At 36.1% G+C, this 24,211-nt stretch overlaps 1 protein-coding gene across 1 annotated transcript; it reads right to left on the reverse strand.

The window, feature by feature from the left end:
• Positions 1 to 230: 230 nt before the first annotated feature.
• On the reverse strand, positions 231 to 23,100 carry LOC132017241 (collagen alpha-1(XXI) chain-like). The gene is made up of 13 exons (XM_059399034.1): positions 23,062 to 23,100; positions 20,763 to 20,816; positions 19,116 to 19,169; positions 15,181 to 15,234; positions 13,511 to 13,582; positions 11,709 to 11,744; positions 8,775 to 8,819; positions 5,569 to 5,601; positions 4,871 to 5,017; positions 4,727 to 4,781; positions 4,049 to 4,249; positions 3,201 to 3,278; positions 231 to 1,508 (listed from the first exon to the last, which is right to left on the reverse strand). Exons 1-13 carry the CDS (start codon positions 23,071 to 23,073, stop codon positions 1,321 to 1,323), a joined length of 1,029 nt encoding a protein of 342 aa, XP_059255017.1. The 5' UTR covers positions 23,074 to 23,100; the 3' UTR covers positions 231 to 1,320.
• Positions 23,101 to 24,211: the final 1,111 nt, after the last annotated feature.

A 24,211-nucleotide genomic window follows, 5' to 3' on the forward strand; every position in this document is an offset into this window, starting at 1 on the left:
GTTAAGCTGAACACTGATCAACAACCATTCCTGGGCCAGGAAGCAGGTTGTGCCCCTCTTTATGTGAGTAGCACAGCAACTGAATTTCTAAGTTCTTATTTCAGATGAACAAGTTCATAAAGAATAAAGTAAATAACTCAATAAAGTATATCTATTGAATAAATGACCATGGGACATCATACTATACTCAACTCTCAGTTAAAATTATATATAAAAAAGAAACCACTGCAAACAGGCCTGTACAAAACTTTATTATACTTTGAATAACAAGCATGTAACAAAATATAGAGCACGATTAGAATGAAATATCTCAAATATGTTCCTTACAAAAGCAGTAAGTACAGTACACAAAGACTGTCCATAATATTTTAATGTCTGCTAAAAATATCAAGACATACTAGGAGCTGTAGAGTTACCTTCCCTTTCAACTAGAGCATTTATTCCCATTAGCTTTGCTACAAATGAAAGTTAACATATAGGAACATACACATAAAATAAGTGGAATGGAAAATGAAGGCATACAACAGACGTTCCAATTACTAAGCAAATGTGAAGAATGAAGTCTTTTTAGAATTCCAAAAACTGCATTTCCTTGGAACATACTGACCAGGTACAATGAAACTTTTTTTCTGACGTGTTTTTAACATGTTTTTAACAACAATTTTGTCCATGCCCAATGTAATCAATACTCTTTCTTAGCATAATTCAAGGATTTGCAAATGTACTTAAACACATTCGCCTCATTGAGAGGTGATATTCAAAACCCTGAATGCGCACCAGTCAGTCCACTGTCCCTCCCCAGTAAGCACAGACACTAGAGTAAATGACTGGTGTGGCAACACGGTCTGTCCTAGCTGAGTATCAGCCCAATATTCTTTCCAGCGACACCAGACACGTGTTTTGGCTAATGGACAAGCATGTGCTAGGAAATATGAAACATGAAATTCACACAGACATGAAATTAAACTCAATTACTCTGCTGCATGGAAGCTGAATGTGAAATATTTCACAGTGACTGAAATTGACTGGCTAACAGGCTATGGTGGTTTTTTAATATTCAACTTTGATTAAAATAAATGGACTTACAAGAAACCCTTGAGATTTAGTTAATGCTACTAATCTAAAGGCTCTGAATTACTGCAGAGCCTTTAAAATCAGTATATGTGACCTTTTATATAGTTTTCCTTAAGAAAAAAAAAATAATAAGAACACCGAGGTACTTTAGTTTCTTTCAAGGGATTACTGTTGTTATCTTCCTGAGATGCAAAAGACCATAAGAGAAAAGCACCATGCCTAGGTTGCTGAATGAGGCATCAGACACTAATAGTTTGGTCCTTTTCTAAATGGGTCTCTTCCGACAATTACACTAAAACATAGTGATGGATCGCAGATGCCGGGGGGTCCTGGTTGGCCTTGGATTCCGGGTTTTCCATGATCTCCATCTTTGCCTGGGAGACCTGGGTCTCCTGGAGGACCTTCTTTGCTTATTCCAGGAGGACCCTCTGGACCTAAGGTGGGACATGAGCAATATATGAACAGAGGAGTTTGGTTTTTGATGACAGAGCTGATTCTGTTAAAAAACTTAAACTGAAAAAAAAAAAAATTTAAGTTTTACATATTTGCACATATGTGAGAAGAGGAGGGACTCTTTTGCTAATCCTGTATACCTTCCATGGGGAAAGGACTATCCAAAAATAATCAGCAATTTTTATAAAACTGGGCTAAGCTATATTAATACAGCAGTCATGCTGCTGATTGAGACACAGAGCTAACATTCTAACATTTCAATTGGTGGGTTGCCCAAACCCATTTCTTCCTTCCAGCGTATCTTCTGCCAATATTATTATAAATTAGCAAATGAATAGACCAGTAAGCTAAAACTTTACTGATGTCACTTTTGTGCCATATTTGCAGTGAAAGGACTATTTCCATTAGACACATTTCTGAGTTTCCACATTTAAATACACTAAATACACTCATTACCATGCAAAATCTGTGATCAAAAGACACACAATGGTGTAACACCTCTCATTTGTGAACCACTGCAGAATTAGTTCAATGAGCATGCTCAAAGGAAGGAGAGTTAACTTAGGGTTTTGGCCTTCTAAGAAGTTGATGACTCCAGATGCCTGGGTGGCTCAGTGGTTAAGCAGCTTCCTTCGGCTCAGGTCATGATCCCAGGGTCCCTGCTCTGCGGAGAGTCTGCTTCTCCCTTGGCCCCCTGAATCCCTTGTGCTCATGTGCTCTCTCTCTCTCTCAAGTATTTAAATAAAATCTTTTAAAAATATATATATAAAATAAAATAAAAAGTTGATGACTCAAAAGAACAAAATAATTCAGCTTTTGAAATGGAGCAGAGGGGTCTGAGGTACTTTCTATGAGTAATGATTCCTGCAGCTACTACTCAGAAACATTTATTTAACACTAACTACAGCTGTGGATATACTTCCAAGTATTTTACACAAAGACTGCTGAATCTTTTAACCCACCCAAAAGCTTCTTGAGGTAATAACATCTAGAATGATAACAGGGGCCATCTGGGTGGCTCAGTCATTTGAACGTCTGACTTTGGCTCAGGTCGTGATTTCAGGCTCCTGCAATCGAGCCCTGCATCAGGCTCCTTGCTCACCGGGGAGTCTGCTCTCTCAACTTCTCTCTATCTCTCTCTCTCAAATAAATAAAGTCTTTGAAAATAATAGTACACATTTAATTGAAAACATGATTGTTATGCACTATTCCAAACACACTACAAGTATTAACTCAGGTTATTTTCCAATGTCATGATGCACGTACCATCTCACCACCATTTCACAAATGAGGAAATGGAGGCCTCACAAAGTTAAATCACACAGTAGCTGAGAGTGACTTAAAGAGTCCACTGTTTCAGTTACGTTGCTTCCTTGAGAATCATAAAGATGGAACAGTGATATACACCAGATAAACATGGGTGACTAAGACCAGTAAAAAACTACTCTACAGAGTCATCTTCTAAGGCTTGCCAAACAAAAAACAAGAGAAAATCCCAAGTGAGTTGTGAATATGACAGAGGAAGAAAAATCTAGGAATTAGAGCTCAATGTGTTGAATGTGATTCATTCAAAAAAGTAAACAAATGTCTTGATTTTCAATTTTTTGACATAGGTTGGTGATCATCTTAAAGCCAAATGTACGGTACACTTATGAGCATATAGCAAGTCTTACCTGGGGGACCAGGAGGACCTTGATCTCCGGGGTACCCAAACCCTTGGTTCCCCTTTGCCCCATTTCTTCCTGGTAGACCTGCAGAGTGTCAAAGACAGGAACATGCTTACTTTTCCTATAAAATCACTTCCTCCTGGATCATTTCTTTCAAATTTGTTAATACACACATTGAAAGAAAAATCTTTTAAAACAGCTTGCCATTTATTATTTCTCATGGGAAACAGAATTTTTGAAGGAAAAATTTCCAAAATTATCACTGATCTAGAAAGATGTAACAAGGATTAAATATTAAAAAGGAAAATGGTTTGGGATTATTAGCCCTTTCTGTTAATCACAGTTGTTTATTTATCACTGTGATTGAACATCTAAATTGTTCATATAATAGGAAATAAAAAGGAAAGTATTATCAAATGACATTTCATATAAACATTCAAAGAGAAGTAAGTTGTGGGCCATTAGTAAGTTAATATTTCCTATAAGAGGAAAAAACCTTTCCAATAAGGTAACAGAAGTTACTGATGTCAAAACAAAGGAAATAGTGTCTGTGACTACTTAAAGACCTTCTTATTAAAAACTCAGTCCAAATCTCTAAGTACAATGTCAACTTTTTCTAATTTGTCATTTCACAAGCTTCAGATTTCAACCTTGCTTTAGTTTAGAATATTGCTTTAAGATAATAGAAAACTTGCTTTTTAACTAGTTGACAAATTATTTAAAGACTTAGGTATACAAGAGCTTTTTGTCATCCTAAAAACAAAGATGAACCCATGCCTATTAAATCAATTTAGAGAATGAACACAAAACATACCCTTTTTTATCGTTTGTTTATGCACATAAAGTTGAAGTACCTTTTAATCCTCTGGCACCTGGACGTCCAGGAGCACCCACTAACCCAGGAATGCCATCTCTTCCCGGCAAACCAGGAAATCCTCGAGGACCCTCTGGGCCTATGGGACCAGGCGGTCCAGGAATGCCAGGGGAACCGTGTTGAGACTGGCAATGATCACAACTTTGAATTCTTCCACTCTGAAGTAAGACTGGTAGCTGAGCTTAAAAACAAAGAAGTCCCACCCCTTATATTTAAATGGCAAATGAGTATTAGTAACATCTTACTCATTTTTTATAACATACAGATGCCAATCTGTTGACCAATAATTTTGCTTCTAGGAATTTAACTCATTGGTCTGTGTCATCATTTTTTTGTAGCAATTGCTTAAAATGGGAAGGAAAAGTGAAAGCAAACCCCCAAAAAGAAACTGGTAAATTATAGACATCTGTATTTATGAATTAAGTTTTCAGAGTTATGTCAGAAAAGAAAATTTAATTCTTGGTGAAATAATGATAAACTTCTTTATTAAAAAGATTACAAAAGAGTACACATAACTTTCATCTTCATAAGCATACTCACCTAGACAAAAACAGGGATTTACAAATGTCCTTTCTTATTTTATGTCTTTCATAATTTCTACCAAGAATCTGTATCACTTTAGTAATTTTAAAGTTATTAAAATCTGTTTGAGACTTACCTCTTAATACATCGGTGCAAACTTGTCGAATATACTGTTCTGAAAATTCTCTCCCCTGCATCAAATTATTAGGGGTTATAACATGTACATACCAAGTAAAAAGCAATGAAAATGCAAGAACTAAGGAAGAAGCAGAATACATACGGGCTTCCCATCCAGTCCTGGAGGTCCCTGAGGACCTGCTTCCCCACGCTGTCCCTGGGGACCCACAGGCCCCATTAGGCCGTCCACCCCAGACTCTCCTTTTGGTCCCGTGGCACCTCTGACACCTGGCTCTCCCTTTTCACCTCTCTAAAATCAGAAGAAACCGTTAAAAGTTCTATTTAAATGTTTCGGAAGGCAAAATTGCATCAAAGACTTCCTTAGAGATATGCATATGACTATATACATACATGTATATATAATGTACATTATACAAGGAAACTTCATGTCATATTCAAGGCCTACTCATCCATCCATCCACCCATCCACCCAACTCCACAAATATCCTCTCTTCATTGAGCGTATTGTGTAGGTAATATGTCTAGTGCCAGGGAAACAGCAAACATGACACAGTCCTGTTCCCAAAGAGTTTGCATTCTAGAGAGACAAATACAGAAACACAGTGTTCTTTGTTGAAACACAGACAGAAAAAAATTAGCTCTTAATCTAGAAGGAGAACCACTGACATTCACAAATATGTAACATTTCTTAATTAATTCAATGAGTCCGCATATTACGAAAATCACTATTTAAGAACTGAAGAACATGAAAGGCATTTTCTGTTTGGGATGCCTATAGCTAGATTTATACAGCACTGAAAACTCAAGCAATAAGGACTGAAAAGAGAGCATATGACATACCTCTCCTTTTGCACCCTCATGGCCTTGAATTCCCTTTGAAAATTAATAGGAGAAAAAACAATAATAACTGTGCAAGGTATACTACTAGAAATGTGGCATGCATCTTTTGCTATATATTTAATTAGACTTTAGGTTTTTTAAAAAGATTTATTTATTTATTTGAGAGAGAGAGAGAGCACACAAGTAGGCAGAGAGGCAGGCAGAGAGAGAGGGGGAAGCAGGCTCCCCGCCAAGCAGAGAGCCCAATGTGGGACTCAATCCCAGGACCCTTAGATCATGACCTGAGCTGAAGGCAGATATTTAACCCCCTGAGCCACCCAGGCAATACCAAATGTCAGCTTTTAATTTGAAAAGTACTGACAGAATCAGTGAAAGAAGTATTTTTGATACATTTTTTTGCCATTTCAAAGGAGACTAAGGACAATGCAATATGTTAACTAGATAATAGAAAAATGTGAATTTATGTAACTGTGTCATTCTTAGATATGAGTATTTTTACATGAAGTTCAAATATGTAGGTTAGAAAGGGATTCCAGTTGAATTTTATTTAAATTCTATTCTGAATTTTAAATACACTACTATTTTAACGGAAATTAAGCTCCAATCAGGTAAGATATATTTAGTCTTTTATTGGGGTGATTAAATACTCTATTTTCCCAAGTTTATGTCTTTAAAATTAAATTTCAATTGAGTGCTACTTATAAAAGATGAGTTAAAGCAATGATGCCATTCAAAGTGATTAACAGGGAAGAAAATACTCATCTGTCCTATGTCTAAACCACTCACGGGTGGTAATTCAGAGATTAGAAAAGCAGTGTGAGGTATAAATGGTATTTTTCCCAAGTGATACGCACACTGGGGAGCCCACACAGGGAATTCACTCACCATTAAAATCATTGAGTGCCTCTGAATGGCTATATTAAATTATTTCCCACTCATCTCTCATGTATTCATTGCAATGACAAATTACAGGTGATAAGAACTTTCAGGAAAGGCATTAAAATTTCCCATTTTTGAAATTCCTCATACACTCACCCAGTACCAGTTCAGGGATCAGGGTAAAGCTTGTACGCACACAGGCAGGATTTCATGATTCAACTTTATAATTAGCAACTGGTATTCCGAAATCCAACACAAAATTTAGTGCATAACACTTCACACTATGAATTTTGAGTTTGAATATTTATTTAGCATCATCTCTAGGTTTCTTGGACACGGATACCCAGATTAGACAAAGGGGAAGACAAGTTAGGTAAAATTCATGTATGGCACAGAGAAAGGGTGATTCTCAAATTAAAATGAGAGCATAAAAACACTAAATTTTCATACAAAAATATATTAGTGAGTAAAATACTGTAAGACTATTTTTTAAATATTAGGGTTTCTGAAGAAAGGCAGGGGTGTTCCCTACCAGACATAAGCCTACAACTAGAGCTCATACAAGAGGAAAGACAGTGGAGTTAAGTTCTCAGGGCTAGAACTGAATTAGAGCTGAAACTGAAAACAGCTGTCCTCTGAGAATCCACCAGGATGATTTCATGAGCAAAACACAACACGAAGGCCAAGAAATCACAGACTTGCAGCCCTTGGTAGGATGACAGGTAAACTAGGACTGTTTATTTAAAGAGCTTGGGACAACTATTCAGCTGCTGAAAAGCAATAGTTGCTTTGACCCCCAGGTGCTCCCTAAGGGCTCAGGGTTCCTGGTGGTGAGAAATGCAGCATCTGACAAATTTAGGGCAGAGGCTTTCTAGGGAACTCAAAACCTGCCTGGGGAGATGATTATTATTTTCCTTGAGAAGTGTGGGGGGAAAAAAAAAAAAAACACGTTAGGGGCACTGTGTAAGCCAGTGACTTGGCAAGGTTATGAGCTCAGACTCCACAGGAAATAGCCTTCTTTTCAGACAGTTATTGTAAGAATTTGGGGGTAAGGCCGGGGTTGCAGAGGTTGAATGGATGAAGAGGTGAAGGTCCTCCTATTAGAACAGCTGTTTATATATATTGTGTGATTAACTTAGGGAAATCAAGGGGGAGGTGTTCTGTGCTGCCAGTGAGAAGAATGGGGACAGGGCTGGCTGTGTCATCAAGAGTATTGGAGTCTAGCGGAGGAGCATTAAAATTAAAAGACATGATTTACTGAACATACTTTTATGCAGGCAAACTCGGGCCATTTCTCATTTTAGTTACTTTTGTTCTTCGTGTTAGCTTCTAAATTCTCAACTCTTCCTAATAGCAGCACTGGCCTTCCACCTTCTACTATAAACAACCTTTTGACCATATGCTTTCAGATCTCACTCCCATGGTCTCACAGATTTCTCCAGGTGAGGGAAAGAGAACCCTCTCCTCAAAGACATCACTCACGTTTTTCTCCCCCTCTCTCCAGAACCAGTATAATTACTGAATCTCTCTTGAATGTCACATTTGAAAAAGGTCTACCCCACCAAGGGTCTCCCTGTACAGTCTGCCCTTCCAAGGGTGGACCGAGTTGGATCTGAGCTTAATTATTGGCAAAGAAGCAGCACATAAGCTACATTAGGTACAAATCACTTGCATGCCTCTTTTGGTCCAGTTCAGCTCTGACTGAACTTGCAGGCCATATGGCAATCTCACTGGAACACTATTTAATGAGGAGAGTTTAGTCAGGGAAGAAGCAAAACAATTTTATTATGAATCTATTCCATAACATAGTCCCTCAAGATAGCATTTAATGAATCTCTATTGTAGGAAATTCTATCTCTGAACACATAAGAGGGAAACAAGTACATTTCTCCACACCTAATAGACTTCACCTACTCACGTTTCAAGAAAAAAAAAAAAATCAAGACTGATCAGTAGATAAGGAAATACTGCCACTGTATGGCTGCCTTTGGCCAATAACTATTCTAAGATATAGGTGGAGTTGCCTACCTTTAGCCATTCATTTGACCAGAAAAAAGCATGGGGAAGGAAGTTTCACAGTGTAGAAAAATGAAAACATAAGGCAAAAGATGAAAGCAAACCATTATCAAAAAAATGAAAACATAAGGCAAAAGTTTAAAACAACCCATTATCACCATCATCACCTGACATTTTCTTCCTTAGGTGCTTAGAATGCATACTGTATCTGCCCTCCTTCCTTTTCTTTTCCATGTGCAGGTAACCCCCTCCAAACACCATCCAGTTATGTGATTCATTACTTCATCGACTATCAGAGAAAACAAAAATACCTGTTGCCCTGGGATCCCTTGTCTTCCATTTTCTCCCTTTTGGCCCTTTAAAATTTAATAAAAATTACTGATTAGCTCGCACACATAGAATACCACCACATATAAGAAACAAGTGATGTATTAACCTATGGTGAAGAAAAAATGTCACCAAAGCAATGATGCAAATATATAAAATGATATAAGAAATAAGTTAGTCTCTCAGAGTAAGAAAAAAGAGTCAACCCTCACATTAACAACATGAAAATAATTTAAAAATCCAATGGCTGTGGACATTTGATTGATTTCAGTGACATAACCATGTTCAGGGCTAGCTATAAACATGCAAAGACAAGAAGACATATTTAAAGGAATTTTTAAAAATTAAAAATAGACTGCAAAAGTGGAATACTATTCATACATTTTGAAAAATGGAATCTTGCCATTTGTGACAGACAACATGGATGGAACTCGAGGGCATGACACTAAGTGAAATAAGTCAGAGAAAGACAAATATTGTATGATTTCACTTATATGTGGAGTCTAACAAAATCAAACAAACAAACCAAACCAAAAAATTTAAGATCGTAGATAGAACACAATAATGGTTTCCAGAAACCATAGGGGGTGGGTGAAATAGGTGAAGGGGTTCAAAAGATATAAACTTCCTGTTATAAAATAAAGAGGTCCAGGGGATGGGTGTATAGCAATGGTTACCACAGTGGTAGTATGGTAATACTGTATATTTGAAGTTGCTAAGAGAGTGATTCTTAAAAGTTCTCCTCAAAAGAAAAAAATTTCTAACTATGCACGGTGATAGATGGTAACTAGACTTATTGTGATGATTGTTTCACAGTGTATACAAATTTTGAAGAGATTATGCATAACAAATTTGTACACCTGCAATATAGTTGACTCTTGAACAACACAGACGTTGAGGGCACCAACCTCCCTCAAAGTCCAAAATCGGTATATAGCTTTTGACTCCCCCCAGATTTAACTACTAATAGATCATGGTTGACTAGGAGCCTTACTAACAATATAAACTATCAATTAACCCATATCTTATATGTTACATGTAATATATTCTATATTCTCATAAGTAAGCTAGAGAAAAGTAAAAGTTAAGAAAGTCATAAAGAAGCAAAATACATTTATGATACTGTACCTTATTTATTGAAAAAAAAAACTGCATATAAGTGGAACTGGGGAGTTCAAGCTGACATTGTATAAGGGTCAGCCATATACTGTTATATGCCAGTTATACTTCAACAAAAGAAGTACCATAAAAACATTTTTCATGAAGACATTTAAGTCAGGAAAAATAAGAAGAGAAGAAAAATAGTAAAGACATAAACACATTTGTCCATTTAATAAATATTTTTGGATATCCATCATATACAATGCATGGTCCTAGCCCCTAAAGCCCTACTTCATCCCTATGTTGGACAAGATTATTAGCAATTTCTAGGAAAACCAATACCTAGATAATATAATCAATGAATGATCTAGTGACTTAAATTTTGAATCACTCTTGCATTGTGATTTATTCATTAATTTACCTAAATGGACTCCCAACATTTATTGAATGACACCTATTTGCTATCCCACAGAGACACTGAAACAAAGATACGCTAACCTGCAAGTTGCTTACTGTGTGGTGGGAAAGATAAGCCATTAAATCAAGAATGATGAAAATGCATACTGAAACATCTGGGCTGGATACCACCAGAACAGGAAGGTGTATCTGAGAGAAAGGGGTCCTACAGGGTAGGGAAAATAACTCTACCCTAAATGACCAAAAAGAGTTAGTCAAACAAGGAAGGATTTTCCAGGACAGACTTTATCTTGAAACATGTGGGATACCACGGAAGAATTCCTGAGTGGGTCTGTAGTTTCCTTATTGCATGCTGGTAGGAGCATGAGAGGAAGAGAGGAGAGTGCACTCAAGGGGAACAGGGAGGAGGACAATGCAGAATTTGAGACCCATGACAAGAAATGATCAGGACACTGTGAATAGGAAGAAGGGCCCAAGTTCTAGACAGGCTTAGAAGTGAAACTGCAGGTGAAGAGAGAAGAGAATGGGTTTTAAGATAACTTTCTAGACTTTTTCCTTAGGTTATTACATAGTGCTACCAATTACATAGTGCTACTATGACAAAGAACAGAGTAGGAGATGGTTTATGGGGAAAGGTGACAAGTTCTGTTTTGGACACACAGATGTGCACATGAGTCATCCAAATTCAGTACAAAGAAGGGAATTGGAATATGTGGGTCTAGAGCTCACAGATACTTCCTTAAAATTCACCTCACTCATTTCAAAATTAACTTAAAGAATCATAAAAATGCTTGAATATCTCAAGTAAAACAAATGGAATCAACCGTAGAAAAGCAATTTTTGAGACTCTAACATTAATAGATTCTAATTCCACTCTTACTTCAATTTGTAATTTCCTTTTATACCTCCAGAAATTCTAGAGCTCCTCACCTTTGTTTCTAAGACACCCAAATGAAACGTCCTTCTAAATCATTAGATGTCTTCAGCCTGATTTCATTTTTTGGTATAATTCTCCTTCCATCTGTTAGTTTGAACATGTCTTATAATTGGTGTTAATGGTTTCTTATCAAATTTATTTTTGCTATAAGCCATTTCTAATCATTTCTGGAAACATACATACTTTCCATAAATATATAAAGATATTAGAAGTATATAGTAAAATCTGTATCTGTCTTGTTGAACCATTTGGTTCCCAAGTTTTCTACAACACTGGAGTGGAGAAGAATCTTAAAATGAGATTTGACATTGAACAAACAGTTTAGAAGACAAGAAGAGAGCTGGGACTTAACAATTAGAGACTGATGGCAAAACTGGAAGGAGCTGGAAAAGCCATGTGAGAACTAAAAAGAGCAAAGCCCTGATTTTATTGCAAAGCAAAAATAAAAAAGCCAGCAACATACCTGAATGCCTCTTTCACCTTGATTTCCTTTGTCCCCCTGCAAAAAAGCAGTTAAATATCTATCATCAGAAGCTGAGTCCAAAACAGTATTTGGGAAGAGAGTAAAATCATATTATATCAAAATGATGTTCTAAATGAACTCTGTCTTGTGCTCTTACATTTGAGAGGAAAATTGATTACAATTTCTATTTTACCAGGAATAAGACAACTTTTCTATATCAATCACCATCTGACGGTCAACAAACATGAGAAAACTCATTTTGACAACTGCACTTTTACGAAATCAAAGTGAAAATCTTCCATTGAGCCAGTAGTAGCCATGCATTTATAGGATACAGTGAAGTAGAACATAATGTTAAAATGGTATTTTAGAAAACATATGCTTCAAAAATGAATTTGGGGGGAAAAATCCATATTCCAGGATAAAAACGTTCCTAGGATTTTTCAGCTATTAGAGATATTCCTGACCAACTCCTTTAATGCTCTGGTTCTTACAAGGACCTGAATATTAATATGAATGACTATAATGAATCTGCAAATCAAGGAAGATAAGCACTTGCCCTGAGATGAACTTGGACACTGTTTCCAAATTTCTTTTCTGCCTTACCATGCTCTCTAAACACAGAGAGTTTTGTGTTTACAGCAAATAATATATAGGTGATCTTTAAAAAGGCAACTTTTGGGGCACCTGGGTGGCTCAGTGGGTTTAAAGCCTCTGCCTTTGGCTCAGGTCATGACCCCAGGGTACAGGGATCAAGCCCCACATCGGGGCTGTCTGCTCAGCAGGGAGCCTCTCTCTCTGCCTGCTTCTCTGCCTACTTTGCAATCTCTGTAAAATAAATAAATAAAATCTTTTAAAAGGTGGGGGGCAACTTTGCACAAGAAATTTCTCCAATTCCAAACATATATTCACAGGTTTACTTCATGTGCACTAAGTTTCTAATACTTCATTGCTGCTATGAGGGTCATTCCTGTCTCCACAAGTGTTACCGGCTATTCAGTGTAACAAAAAGGTCAAGGATCATACCGGTTCTAATAACCTAGGGAACAAGTATATAATACATGAGAAACAGAAAAATGAAATGGTAGAAAAACTAAAACAACAAGGGATGTGAAGATGAAGACATGTGTCTACCCTTACCAGAATAAAAGCCAGTGTATTTACTTATAGCCTGAAATGTGTGTATTTGCAGTGGCATTGACTTCTTTGATGAACAAGCAGTCAGTTGTGACTTAAGATCCCACCCAAAATAATATTTATATAGTTATAGCTTCAGGGTTCCTTTACTTGAGGAGAAAGAGAGAGAGAATATGAATCTTAAGTGTTGCTCTCTTCTCTCACCAAAACATTTATCAGTATACCTGACTTGTATTTTAAACTCAAATTCATTTTAAATGAAATTCTATATAATATCATCTTTTATAAATAGCAACTTCATGGTCAAATTTTTACCTTTTTTAGACTTTTGCCCCAGTTTTGATATAAGAGTTATATTCACATTTTGGTAAAAGTGCCTGACATGGAAGACTCTTCCTATAAAATTCCTGTGGAATTTAATCCACTCATGTGGATTGACTGCAAAAAAATCTGAATTTATAGGATATTACTTTTCTGAGCTGCATGTTTCATCCAAGACCTTCATCTAGGAGACCACACCCATGTAGGGACCACAGCTATGGACATGGGGTAGGTCAGCTTATCCTTAAAAATATAATCAGTCCTGCTATAATGCTTTCACAAAAGGAAGACTTACATGCTAAAAGATGATTAAAAGTCAATTATATCTCCTAAACAATGCGTACCTTTTTTCCTTGAATTCCAGGTAAACCCAGGTATCCTGGTTCTCCTGGGGGACCTACTGCTCCTTGTTCTCCCTAGGTAACACAGAAGTTACATAAGATTGCAGACTTATTGCTTATGAAAAACACCACTGTTTTCCTCTACCTATATCTCCAATTTATAATCCATGGTTTCAAAATTAGTTGACACTTAGAATTATTACTTCAGATACAAAAGAATGAAAAATTTACCAGAGTCCTGATAAAACTTCTTATATTTTTCCTATCTTTGCTAGTTAAACTATTCTGATAGCATATGTTTTAAAATTTTATAAATATTTATCATTTTTATTTTATAGCTTCAACAATAACGTAGATAGTAAGGTAGTGACAATAATAAACATAGGTTTCTTTTGTTTTCTTTACTAACTTTCCCTTCCTCCTTGAAACTGTTTATTCTTATATTGCTACCTTAAAGAACTGATTGTTAAAAACTGATGAGTAAATAGAACTAAAATCACTGATAATCTCATTACTCACTGCTTTTACTTTGTTACAGATTTTCTGTCTACCTCTCACAAGCACACAATAAACGATTCAGTTACTAAGATTTACTCAGTATGCATGCATCATTTTAGAATGTCTTTTACCACAAAATCTATTAGTACTATGATGTTCTTCACATGCTGTTTTGTTTTTAAAATGTAATTTTAAATTACAAAATAGTACTTAACTGTATTGATTTACCATATTTGTTTTAATAAAATGCCAATTGTTAAACATTCGTTTTCATAGTTTTTACTTTTATCAACAATATTAGGGTGAACATCTTTATAGCTAAATAGTATACATATTTACGGGTTTTATTCCTTATACAAATGGAATACCATTGTCTTAAAAGTGAATTCTTGAGCTATTTCCAGTACAGGTAATATTCCATGACTTAATTCCTCCACTCTCCATCATCCCATAGAGATTATTCTCTTAATGAAATAAAGATTTCTTAAAAGTCTTACATAAGGGAATTTCTGAAAGTTACAGTAATATAGGATGGAATCCTGAACTTGCTTCATGGTTTTTGGTTTGAGTTTTACCTTTAGTCCCTGACTCTACCACATTAACTAAAGCCTACTCTCTTTTGTAGAAACAGTTTTGTCCTCTTTACTTACTACGCCCATTCCTGAGCTATGGAATATTACTGCAGATTGTTAAAGGCTTGAAGAGAATTGAAAATCCTATTGAAATAAACATCAACCATTTGGTTTGGAGGAAAAATAAAATACAAAAGGCTGTGAGAGCCCACGCTAAAGTCCCATCAATCAGCAAAGAGAAGAATAGCACTACTTGTGTGGGAGCCACACCCACTTTCCCTCAGTTATGGAAGACAGTGATATTCTCCGGACCAAAGAGAGGTTCATGTTAGCCTGTGGCTTCTACCATTTCCAGGAAAATCAAGCCAGAGGATATTTTATGTCTGTTACCCAAACTATGATAAAGCATCCAAAAAAAAAAAAAAAAAAACAAATGAAACCTTGCATTAGGCATTTTCTTACGTGTTTGTTATATCTGTTACATAGATCATCCTTCATTTCATGTAACTTCTCTTAAAGGATGCAAAACAGTAATCTTAACAAACAACGAAGGAGACTTATAATTCTTTGAATATATTTCCAAATGTCTCAAATGATAATTACCTTTAGTCCAGAAGCCCCAGGCATCCCTTGTAGTCCAGGTTCACCTTTATTTCCCTGTCAATGCATCAAACCATTAAATTTTTTAAAAACGCAGTCACAATATATCTGATATAGACACTTAAGGGAATTAACTTAAAATAATTTTTACATTTTCAACTCTCCAACTGTATGAAACATAGACTCTGTATGTTAAGTCTACTTATTCAGAAAGAATGAATCCTCATATTCATAAAGCTTTCTGAAAGCATGTTTTAAAGCTAGCAGATACAAGTAAGGGACGAGATTCGAAACCTCAGAAACAAGTGCAAATTGGCTGGGACTCCATACTCTATAGGCGAGAGCCATGTATTGTAACAACATCCCATATACCGAGAATCTTCATCTTTGCCCAGTTTCATTTTCTCGGGATGACTCAGTTTCAGCATGCAAGGAAAGAAAATTAGCTTCAAATGTACAGTGGCTTTTAAAAAATACATATATATGAATCAGAAAATGTTTACTTTGTGCTCTTTTTCAGAATTTGAGTGCCATCCTTTCTAACAAAAGCTTGGAGGGCAAAACCAACTTGACAGGGCAAAGAATATAAAAGTATAAAAGGGGTCAGGCATATAGCGAGAGAGCACGTCTGCTGGCTAATAAGGAGTGACTGTCAAAGACAGTCCTGGTTTTCAGAACTACAGGGTATTATGCTAAGTGAAATAAGTCAATCAGACAAAGACAATTATCATATGATCTCACTGATATGTAGAAGTCGAGAAACAAGACAAGAGGATCATAGGGGAAGGGAGGAGAAAATGAAACAAGACCAAACCAGAGGGGGAGACACACCATAAAAGACTCTTAATCTCAGGAAAAAGAGGGTTGCTGGAGAGGAAGTGGGTGAGAGGGATGGGGTTGCTGGGGGATGGACATTGGGGAGGGTATGTGCTATGGGGAGTGTGGTGAATTGTGTAAGACTGATGAATCACAGACCTATACCCCTGAAATAAATAATACATTATATGTTAATAAAATAAAAAAGACAGTGCTGGTTTTCAAATTTACCTTGATATCTAAAATCCCAATCTAGTCAATATCAGACAAAAGCAAGGGCCGAACTGGGTGTACTAATAAGTAAAGGTAAACAACTTCATTTTCAGCTTTTGAAAAGTTTTCTAGGTTACTCATGTTGAGAAACATATGAACACGATACTTGGACATAATTAAAGCATTCAGCACGTAACAGCATTATTAAGCCATAGAACAATGGTTCTTTAAAATTGGGGCACTTGGGGGGTTCAGTGGGTTAAAGCCTCTGCCTTCGGCTCAGGTCATGATCCCAGGGCCTGGGATTGAGGCCCACATAGGGCTCAGCCCACATAGGGCTCCTCTCTCTCTCTCTCTCTGCCTGCCTCTCCGCCTACTTGTGATATCTCTGTCAAATAAATAAATAAAATCTTTAAAAAATAATAATAATAAATAAATAAATATATTTTTTTAATTCTATAAGTGACTAAGCAGAAATTCACAAAGGTGACAAAACTTGCCGCAAGCTACTTGATTATGTTAACATAGCCTAATGTCATTTAGATAATAATTTTTAAAACTGCAAACTAGTATGGTTTAATGGCTTAAAAAAAAGTATCATAAACCAAGTTAGAAGTTTTCTGAAGATCCATCACAGAGTTTCAGCCTCACCCTTGCCCTATTTAATACAGTTTTTTTTTGGTCCCACCCTAAAATTCATACTAATTGACACTGAAAGCATAGTTCACAAACTTATCACAGTTGACAAAACAGGCAGAGAGGGCACCTGGCTGGCTCAGTGGGTTAAGCATCTGCCTTTGGCTCAGGTCAATGTGGGACTGAGTCCCACATTGGACTCTCTGCTTGGCAGGGAGCCTGCTTTCTCCTCTCTCTCTCTCTCTCTACCTGCCTCTCTGCCTACTTATGATCTCTCTCTGCCAAATAAATAAATAAAATCTTTAAGAGAAAAAAAAAAAACAAACAGGGAGAGAGAAACTAACATAGAGCTAGGTAAACTATAGCTCACGGGCTAAATGCAGCCCAGTGCAGAGTCTCGTAAATCAAGTTTTGCCAGAACACAGGCACAACCCACACAGTCCATGGCTGCTTTTGCAATATAATAGCAGAGCTGAGGAGCTGCAACAGAAGCTACATGGCCCTCTAAGACTGAAATATTTACTATCTGGCGATGTGTAGAACACCTGAGCTAATATACTACATGAGAAAAGAGTTGAAGTGTCTCACTGAAAAGATTACGTTCAAGAAGTATAATATCAACACTCTGAATCAACTTTTAACAAAATAATTGCACAAGTACAGGATGAGAGAAAACAAACTTTACAGTAATTCATGTAAAAATAAACTGATCCTGGAAACAGCCACCTGCTTTCCCAGCTCTAACAGTAGAAACTACTCAACTGGTGGATGCCATAAGGGATCATTCTAAAACATTTTATGGAAATTCCATCAGATTTAAAGACCCCCAGCTCAGTGTGAGCTAATGATGTGAAACAGCTGATAAAAACAAGGTGAGGAAATCGTAGGCTGAATTCGTAAGAATTAGAACATCCAGAACACCGTGGCGGGAGTCCACTGTACCCCTGTTCCTTAGGAGTATATGACTACTCTGTATCTTCTCAGAAAATGACTTTGAGGGGCACCTGGGTGGCTCAGTTGGTTAAGCATCTGCCTTCAGCTCAGGTCATGATCCCAAAGTCATGGGATCCAGCCCTGAATCAGGCTCCCTGCTCAAATGAGAACCTACTCTGCCCCTCACTCCAGCTCATGTTCTCTCTCATTCTATCTCAAATAAATGAATCTTAGAAAGAAAGAAAGAAAGAAAGAAAGAAAGAAAGAAAGAAAGAAAGAAGAAAGAAATTATGCAGAATCTACTTGGTAAAGGCTTTATACCAATTCAGTACTACTAATTCAGTACTAATTACTACTGTAGGACACACAATACTCCAACAATTCACAAGGGTTCACCACTGATGGAAGGGCAGTAGCTACTTTTCTCTGATCACTGGGTTCCCATGATGCTTTATCCTATTTCTTTCTCTAAATAGTTTTGAAACTGAAAGCAGAATAGATTAAGTCATCTCCTCATCCACTCATTTTGTATGCCAGAGTCTATTCCCATGGGACAATGTCTAGTTAAAGGTTTAATTCTTTCAAACAGGAATTCCATCATTTCTGTTTGGAAGGTTGTCCTACATTCTACTCATTAAATACTTGAGAACAGTCTGAGTCTAGCCAGAACATACTTGATTTGAGCCTCCAATAAACCAAGAAAAAAAAAAAAAACCACAATAGTTTTCTTAGCATGGGATTCTATCACCTAGAATATGGTCAAACCATGGTATTCAGAGTTTCAGTTCTATCTTGAGAATAACCTAACCTGACATTCTAAACATATTTGTCAGGCTTGCCTGACATTTCTTAAAAATGAAAGTAAAGATCAAGTACTATCTTACCCACAGTCCTGAAGGAGAAAACACCTAATAAAACTCATGACAAGCATTTTACAATAAAAATTCCATATACATACTACCAAATAAAAATATCAAGATGATGACTTAGGAACCGGTAAAAAGTTATCCTCAATCCTAACTACTAACCCACTCCATTGGTGGGGTTTGGAAGCAAACCCCGTGCAACTCTACACAGTCCTTGGTGCTCCTGGGATGACAAGAGAGGAAGAGGGGGTCAAGTAGTCAGAGATTCTGGACACTTTCCAGCTCACACCAGACCCGCTTTACATCATCCTGTTTTTATATGTTTAGTTTCTGTCTAACATTTCATTCTTACAAATGACCATCCATAGAATTAAAACCACATTTTAAGTAAAATCAGTAGAGTTAGGTTTTACTGAGTACATAAGTGGTCATTTTCCACAAAGTTTTCTATCTTATGAATTTCATTTTATTTACCTTAGATCCTGGTGTCCCAGGCTGACCGGGCGAGCCATCACGTCCCATCAAACCCTACATTTTTAAGTGGAAGTTTCAATAGTAACTTAGAAAACATTATTTAAAAAATATTAAACCCATTTCCAAGGCACACATTCTCATAATAATTAATCTGCTAGAAAATAATACAATATGAGGAAAAGTTCCCCACAGAGATCCAAATAAAGGATAGTGAAAAAAAGCAAAGCCCTCCTAACATGGTTGCTCAAATAACTTACAAATAGCAAAAATTCCTGGAATGCTAGTAAAAGACAAATGTAAACACAAGTTGGTTTTCTTTCCTACATTCTTACTTTCTCCCTTTTGTCAAGATGGCTAAGAATTAGGTTTCTTCACAGATGTCATCCTGGTTAACTTTACATTCAATTTCTGTTTTCTTAAACGATATTTTGAAAGAGTTACAACCTAATAAATTCCCTGAATATAACAATCTCTCTTCAAGTTACAAAATGGTCATATTTGTAACTAACCATATAATTCAAAATATGACAATAATTACTCTAGCAACAAGGAACTAACTTAATTTAGATTCTACTTTAAATACCGTTACGTACATTGAAACATTTGCTTTCTCTTAAACATAGCCAAGAATACTTGATGAGCAAAAACTATGCAATTAATATCATCAGAAAACGTTATCTCAGTAGGATCATCCTGAAGATTCTATGTCATCACTACTATGCTTTGCTATTAATTTAGGATATTGTTGTAACTATAAAATGTAAAATATACTGGTTCACTGAAGCATGTATGAAATATTAGATATAATAAGTGTACATATTCTCAAAGTTCAGTGAAGCTCTAGCTAACATAGATCCTGGTAAATAACCAAGTATATTATTTCAATGAACAAATGATGTGGTAGTGACAGTGGAGACAGATTACTCCATTTTAAAGGAAAGAATCTTCTTTCAAAACTCCCCTAAAGTCAAATTCATATCTCATGCATAATATTTTTCTTCCTTACTCTTATGTGCAAAATTCACCAACTCTTTCACCAAACGATGAATAAAATATCTGTGTTTTTAATTGACATAAAGCCTTTAACTGTTAAACATTAAAGATAACCATTTTACTTAAAGTTATTATAGGCAATTTGATTCATAGGTTAAAATCAACTTCACTTCTAGCAATTTTTATACAATCTTGCACACATACAATAGGATTTTCATAATTTCTAATACCAAACTCATATGTCCCTTCCACTCTCAAAACTTCCTAAAATTATTTGTTCACTAATTTAGGATCTTGCTATACTATGTGTTCTGAATATATTCTCCATCATTAGTGTAAAAATATGTAGTTTTAAAAAGTGAAAAAAATTATTATATTTTAGACCTTTTTATGGTATGTAGTTTTTTAATGAATAGATAGAATATTTGTTTTCTGATTTATCTACATTATGAATTCTTGATCTTTATTTGGGTGGGAAGAAATGTGGAATCCTCTAGAAAAATGGATATAATTATTTTCATACAAATGGATTTGTGGATCCCCCAAATATCACTGTTGAATTCCCACCCCCAAGTTTTATAAACTCCAAAATAAGAACTCCTGGTACATCAAAACTGTATTTCAAACACCCTGATAATAATGACATTAACATACAGGAATTCCCGGAGCTCCTTTTTTTCCTAGTGGTCCTGGAGGTCCAGTTTCTCCCTAAAAATCAAATACAGATCAAATTTAAAATTTTTAATTATAAATCCATTTCCAGGAATTCCCTACTGAAGCATTATGGAATGAAAATCCACTACCAATCAGCCCAGTCTGCCTTCTCTTTCTCTACTGTAAACCAGAAGCAACATAGGATAGAAAAATCAGGAATAAAATACCTTAAAGATTTGGGCATAGGGTCTGTGAAATCACTAAGTCCTATATCTTTACAAGAAAATCAGGAGTGATACTATCATTGTTTCAAATGAAGACCTGGAAGTTCACAGAGAGTTGGTGAGGTGAGAGAACAGTTGGCGGGGGTGGAGGGTATCACATGAAAAATTTTCTTTTATTTATCATAGATTAAGAAACATGATAGTAAACATAAATTAAGAAAATACAGGACATAGAATAATAGCATTTATACTTCAATTTCTTGGATTGTGGCTAACTAGGTATTCCAAGTGAGTCTTTGAATTCTTAACAACAAGAACAAAAACCTGGAAAGACCATTCTCTGAGATAGAGTGCTGTCTTATAAGAAGTTGGAGAGATCTTCAAAGATCCCTTATTTTAATAAAATATACTTTGTGTTGACACTGTGATTATGAGGATTTGGATTGACACTGTGATTATGAGGATTTGGATCTATGCAGAAACCTTGCCAGAGGTAGAGATGCAGGAGCCAAGAAGGCTGGAGGTGTCTACAGTGCATCAGAAAGTGAATGGTGGACTAGCCATGGAAAGAGGGTGGGAATCCTTAATCCCTATGAACACCCAGGACTCTTAGAGGGGGGCTGACCTGATATCCATGGTTACTAGTAGGAGGCAGCTCTCCATGGCCTGATTAGGCTGCCAGAACTCACGCCAATTAACATGAAGCAATGAACTCATATTTATCAAGAAAGAAAGAGGCATCAAGCTACAAGACTGAGAGTTAACAGAAATAACAATTGCAGATATTGGAACTGTTAGAAAGAGAATTTAGAACAATATAGGAGGTCTTTACATATTAAAGAATGGAATCATGAATGATGACTAGGACTGTAAGGAACAAGATGCTATCAAGAATAAAAAGATGTAAAAAAAAAGAATAAAAAGATGTTATTAAAAAGTTGAACTTTTAGAAATGAAAAGTATGATTGTTTTGTTTTAAATCAATTGCTAGTTTAAAAAACAGAGCAGACACAGTAAAGGAAGAATAAGTACAATGGGAAATATATCTAAAAAATTTAACCAGAATGTTAGAATCAAGAATATGAAAATAAGAAGCTCTTCAGAAACATGGAGTACAAAATGAGAAGGAATAAAATTCATCTAACTGTAATTTTAATCTTTGTTCCAAAGATTGGAAGAGATATAATTTGGAAATAATAAGCTATATCTTCCAGAATTAATGGAAATAATTCCATAGAGTCAGGAAGGAAAGTGAATTCTCCTCAGAGTAAATAAAGAGAAATACACAACTAGATTCGCAGTAATGAGCTTTAGAACATGAAAGACAAAATACCTTAGAAGAATCCCAAAGAAAGGGGCAGACCACTTACAAAAGAACGATAATTAGAATGAAAGCAAATGTTTTATAGTAATAAGGGAACCCTGAGGACAATAGAAGAAAATCCTCAACGTGTTTCAGTGTAATATACCCTACAAAATGATCCCTCAAAACCAAGAGTAAAATATCTAAGATTAGATAAAATCTGAAAACTTGTTACCTAGATATGTGTAATAAGAACTGATAAAGAGGGGCACCTGTGTGGCTCAGTGGGTTAAAGCCTCTGCCTTCAGCTCAGGTCATGACCCCAAGGTTCTGGGATAGAGCCACACATCGGGCTCTCTGCTCAGTGGGAAGCCTGCTTCCCTTCCTCTTTCTCTGCCTGCCTCTCTGCCTACTTGTGATCTCTGTCTGTCAAATAAATAAGTAAAAATCTTAAAAATAAAAAAAAAGAACTGATAAAGATATAGTTCAGGAAGTAGTAAAATTATCCCAAAAGGATAGTCAAAGGGCATTAGAAAAGTAACCACGTAAAATCAGAAAGCACATGTATAAAACAGAAAGCACATCTGTATAAAACAACAAAACAAAAGCTAATTATAAGGATAAAATAATAGCTTCTGAAATTATATAATATTTGAACAATTAACTGTTGCTACAAAAGTGGGAAGGATGTGTTCTATGTGAAGTCATCACCACTTTGCCCTTTTAATAAATAGATATAGCCCCAAATCTTTCAAGTTTCATTAATACTCACCTTTTGTCCCATTAATCCTTGGTTTCCAGGAAATCCTGGCATTCCCTAAAAAGTAATAAAGTAAAATTTCAATTTTAAAAAGTATGGACTGTATCATAAGGAAGAATAAGTCATAACTGGATTTTTTACTTGTAAATAATGCATAATTTCAAACTTCTGTCATCCACTTACAACATAACACTGCTACTGATAATCCAATTTGGAAAAGAGAAAATTTATGAGAGCCAATATTATATGAACATCTACTGATAGTTCAAATTTTAAATACAGTCTTCCAAAAAGAAAAACTTACTAAATATTAACCTGGTTCTTCTTTCAAACCAACGTAAGTGATAAAATAAGAAGGATGCTTCATTTGAATATATTCCTTTACTATTTAAAATGAATAATGCATAGTATTCCATTGTGTATATATACCACATCTTCTTGATCCATTCATCTGTTGATGGACATCTAGGTTCTTTCCATAGTTTGGCTATTGTGGACATTGCTGCTATAAACATTCGAGTACACGTGCCCCTTTGGATCACTACGTTTGTATCTTTAGGGTAAATACCCAATAGTGCAATTGCTGGGTCATAGGGCAGTTCTATTTTCAACATTTTGAGGAACCTCCATGCTGTTTTCCAGAGAGGTTGCACCAGCTTGCATTCCCACCAACAGTGTAGGAGGGTTCCCCTTTCTCCGCATCCTCGCCAGCATCTGTCATTTCCTGACTTGTTGATTTTAGCCATTCTGACTGGTGTGAGGTGATATCTCATTGTGGTTTTGATTTGTATTTCCCTGATGCCGAGTGATATGGAGCACTTTTTCATGTGTCTGTTCGCCATCTGGATGTCTTCTTTGCAGAAATGTCTGTTCATGTCCTCTGCCCATTTCTTGATTGGATTATTTGTTCTTTGGGTGTTGAGTTTGCTAAGTTCTTTATAGATTCTGGACACTAGTCCTTTATCTGATATGTCGTTTGCAAATATCTTCTCCCATTCTGTCAGTTGTCTTTTGATTTTGTTAACTGTTTCCTTTGCTGTGCAAAAGCTTTTGATCTTGATGAAATCCCAGTAGTTCATTTTTTCCCTTGCTTCCCTTGCCTTTTGCGTTGTTCCTAGGAAGATGTTGCTGCGGCAGAGGTCGAAGAGGTTGCTGCCCGTGT

Source organism: Mustela nigripes, chromosome 5, assembly GCF_022355385.1.
Source record: "Mustela nigripes isolate SB6536 chromosome 5, MUSNIG.SB6536, whole genome shotgun sequence".
NCBI classification, from domain to species: domain Eukaryota; kingdom Metazoa; phylum Chordata; class Mammalia; order Carnivora; family Mustelidae; genus Mustela; species Mustela nigripes.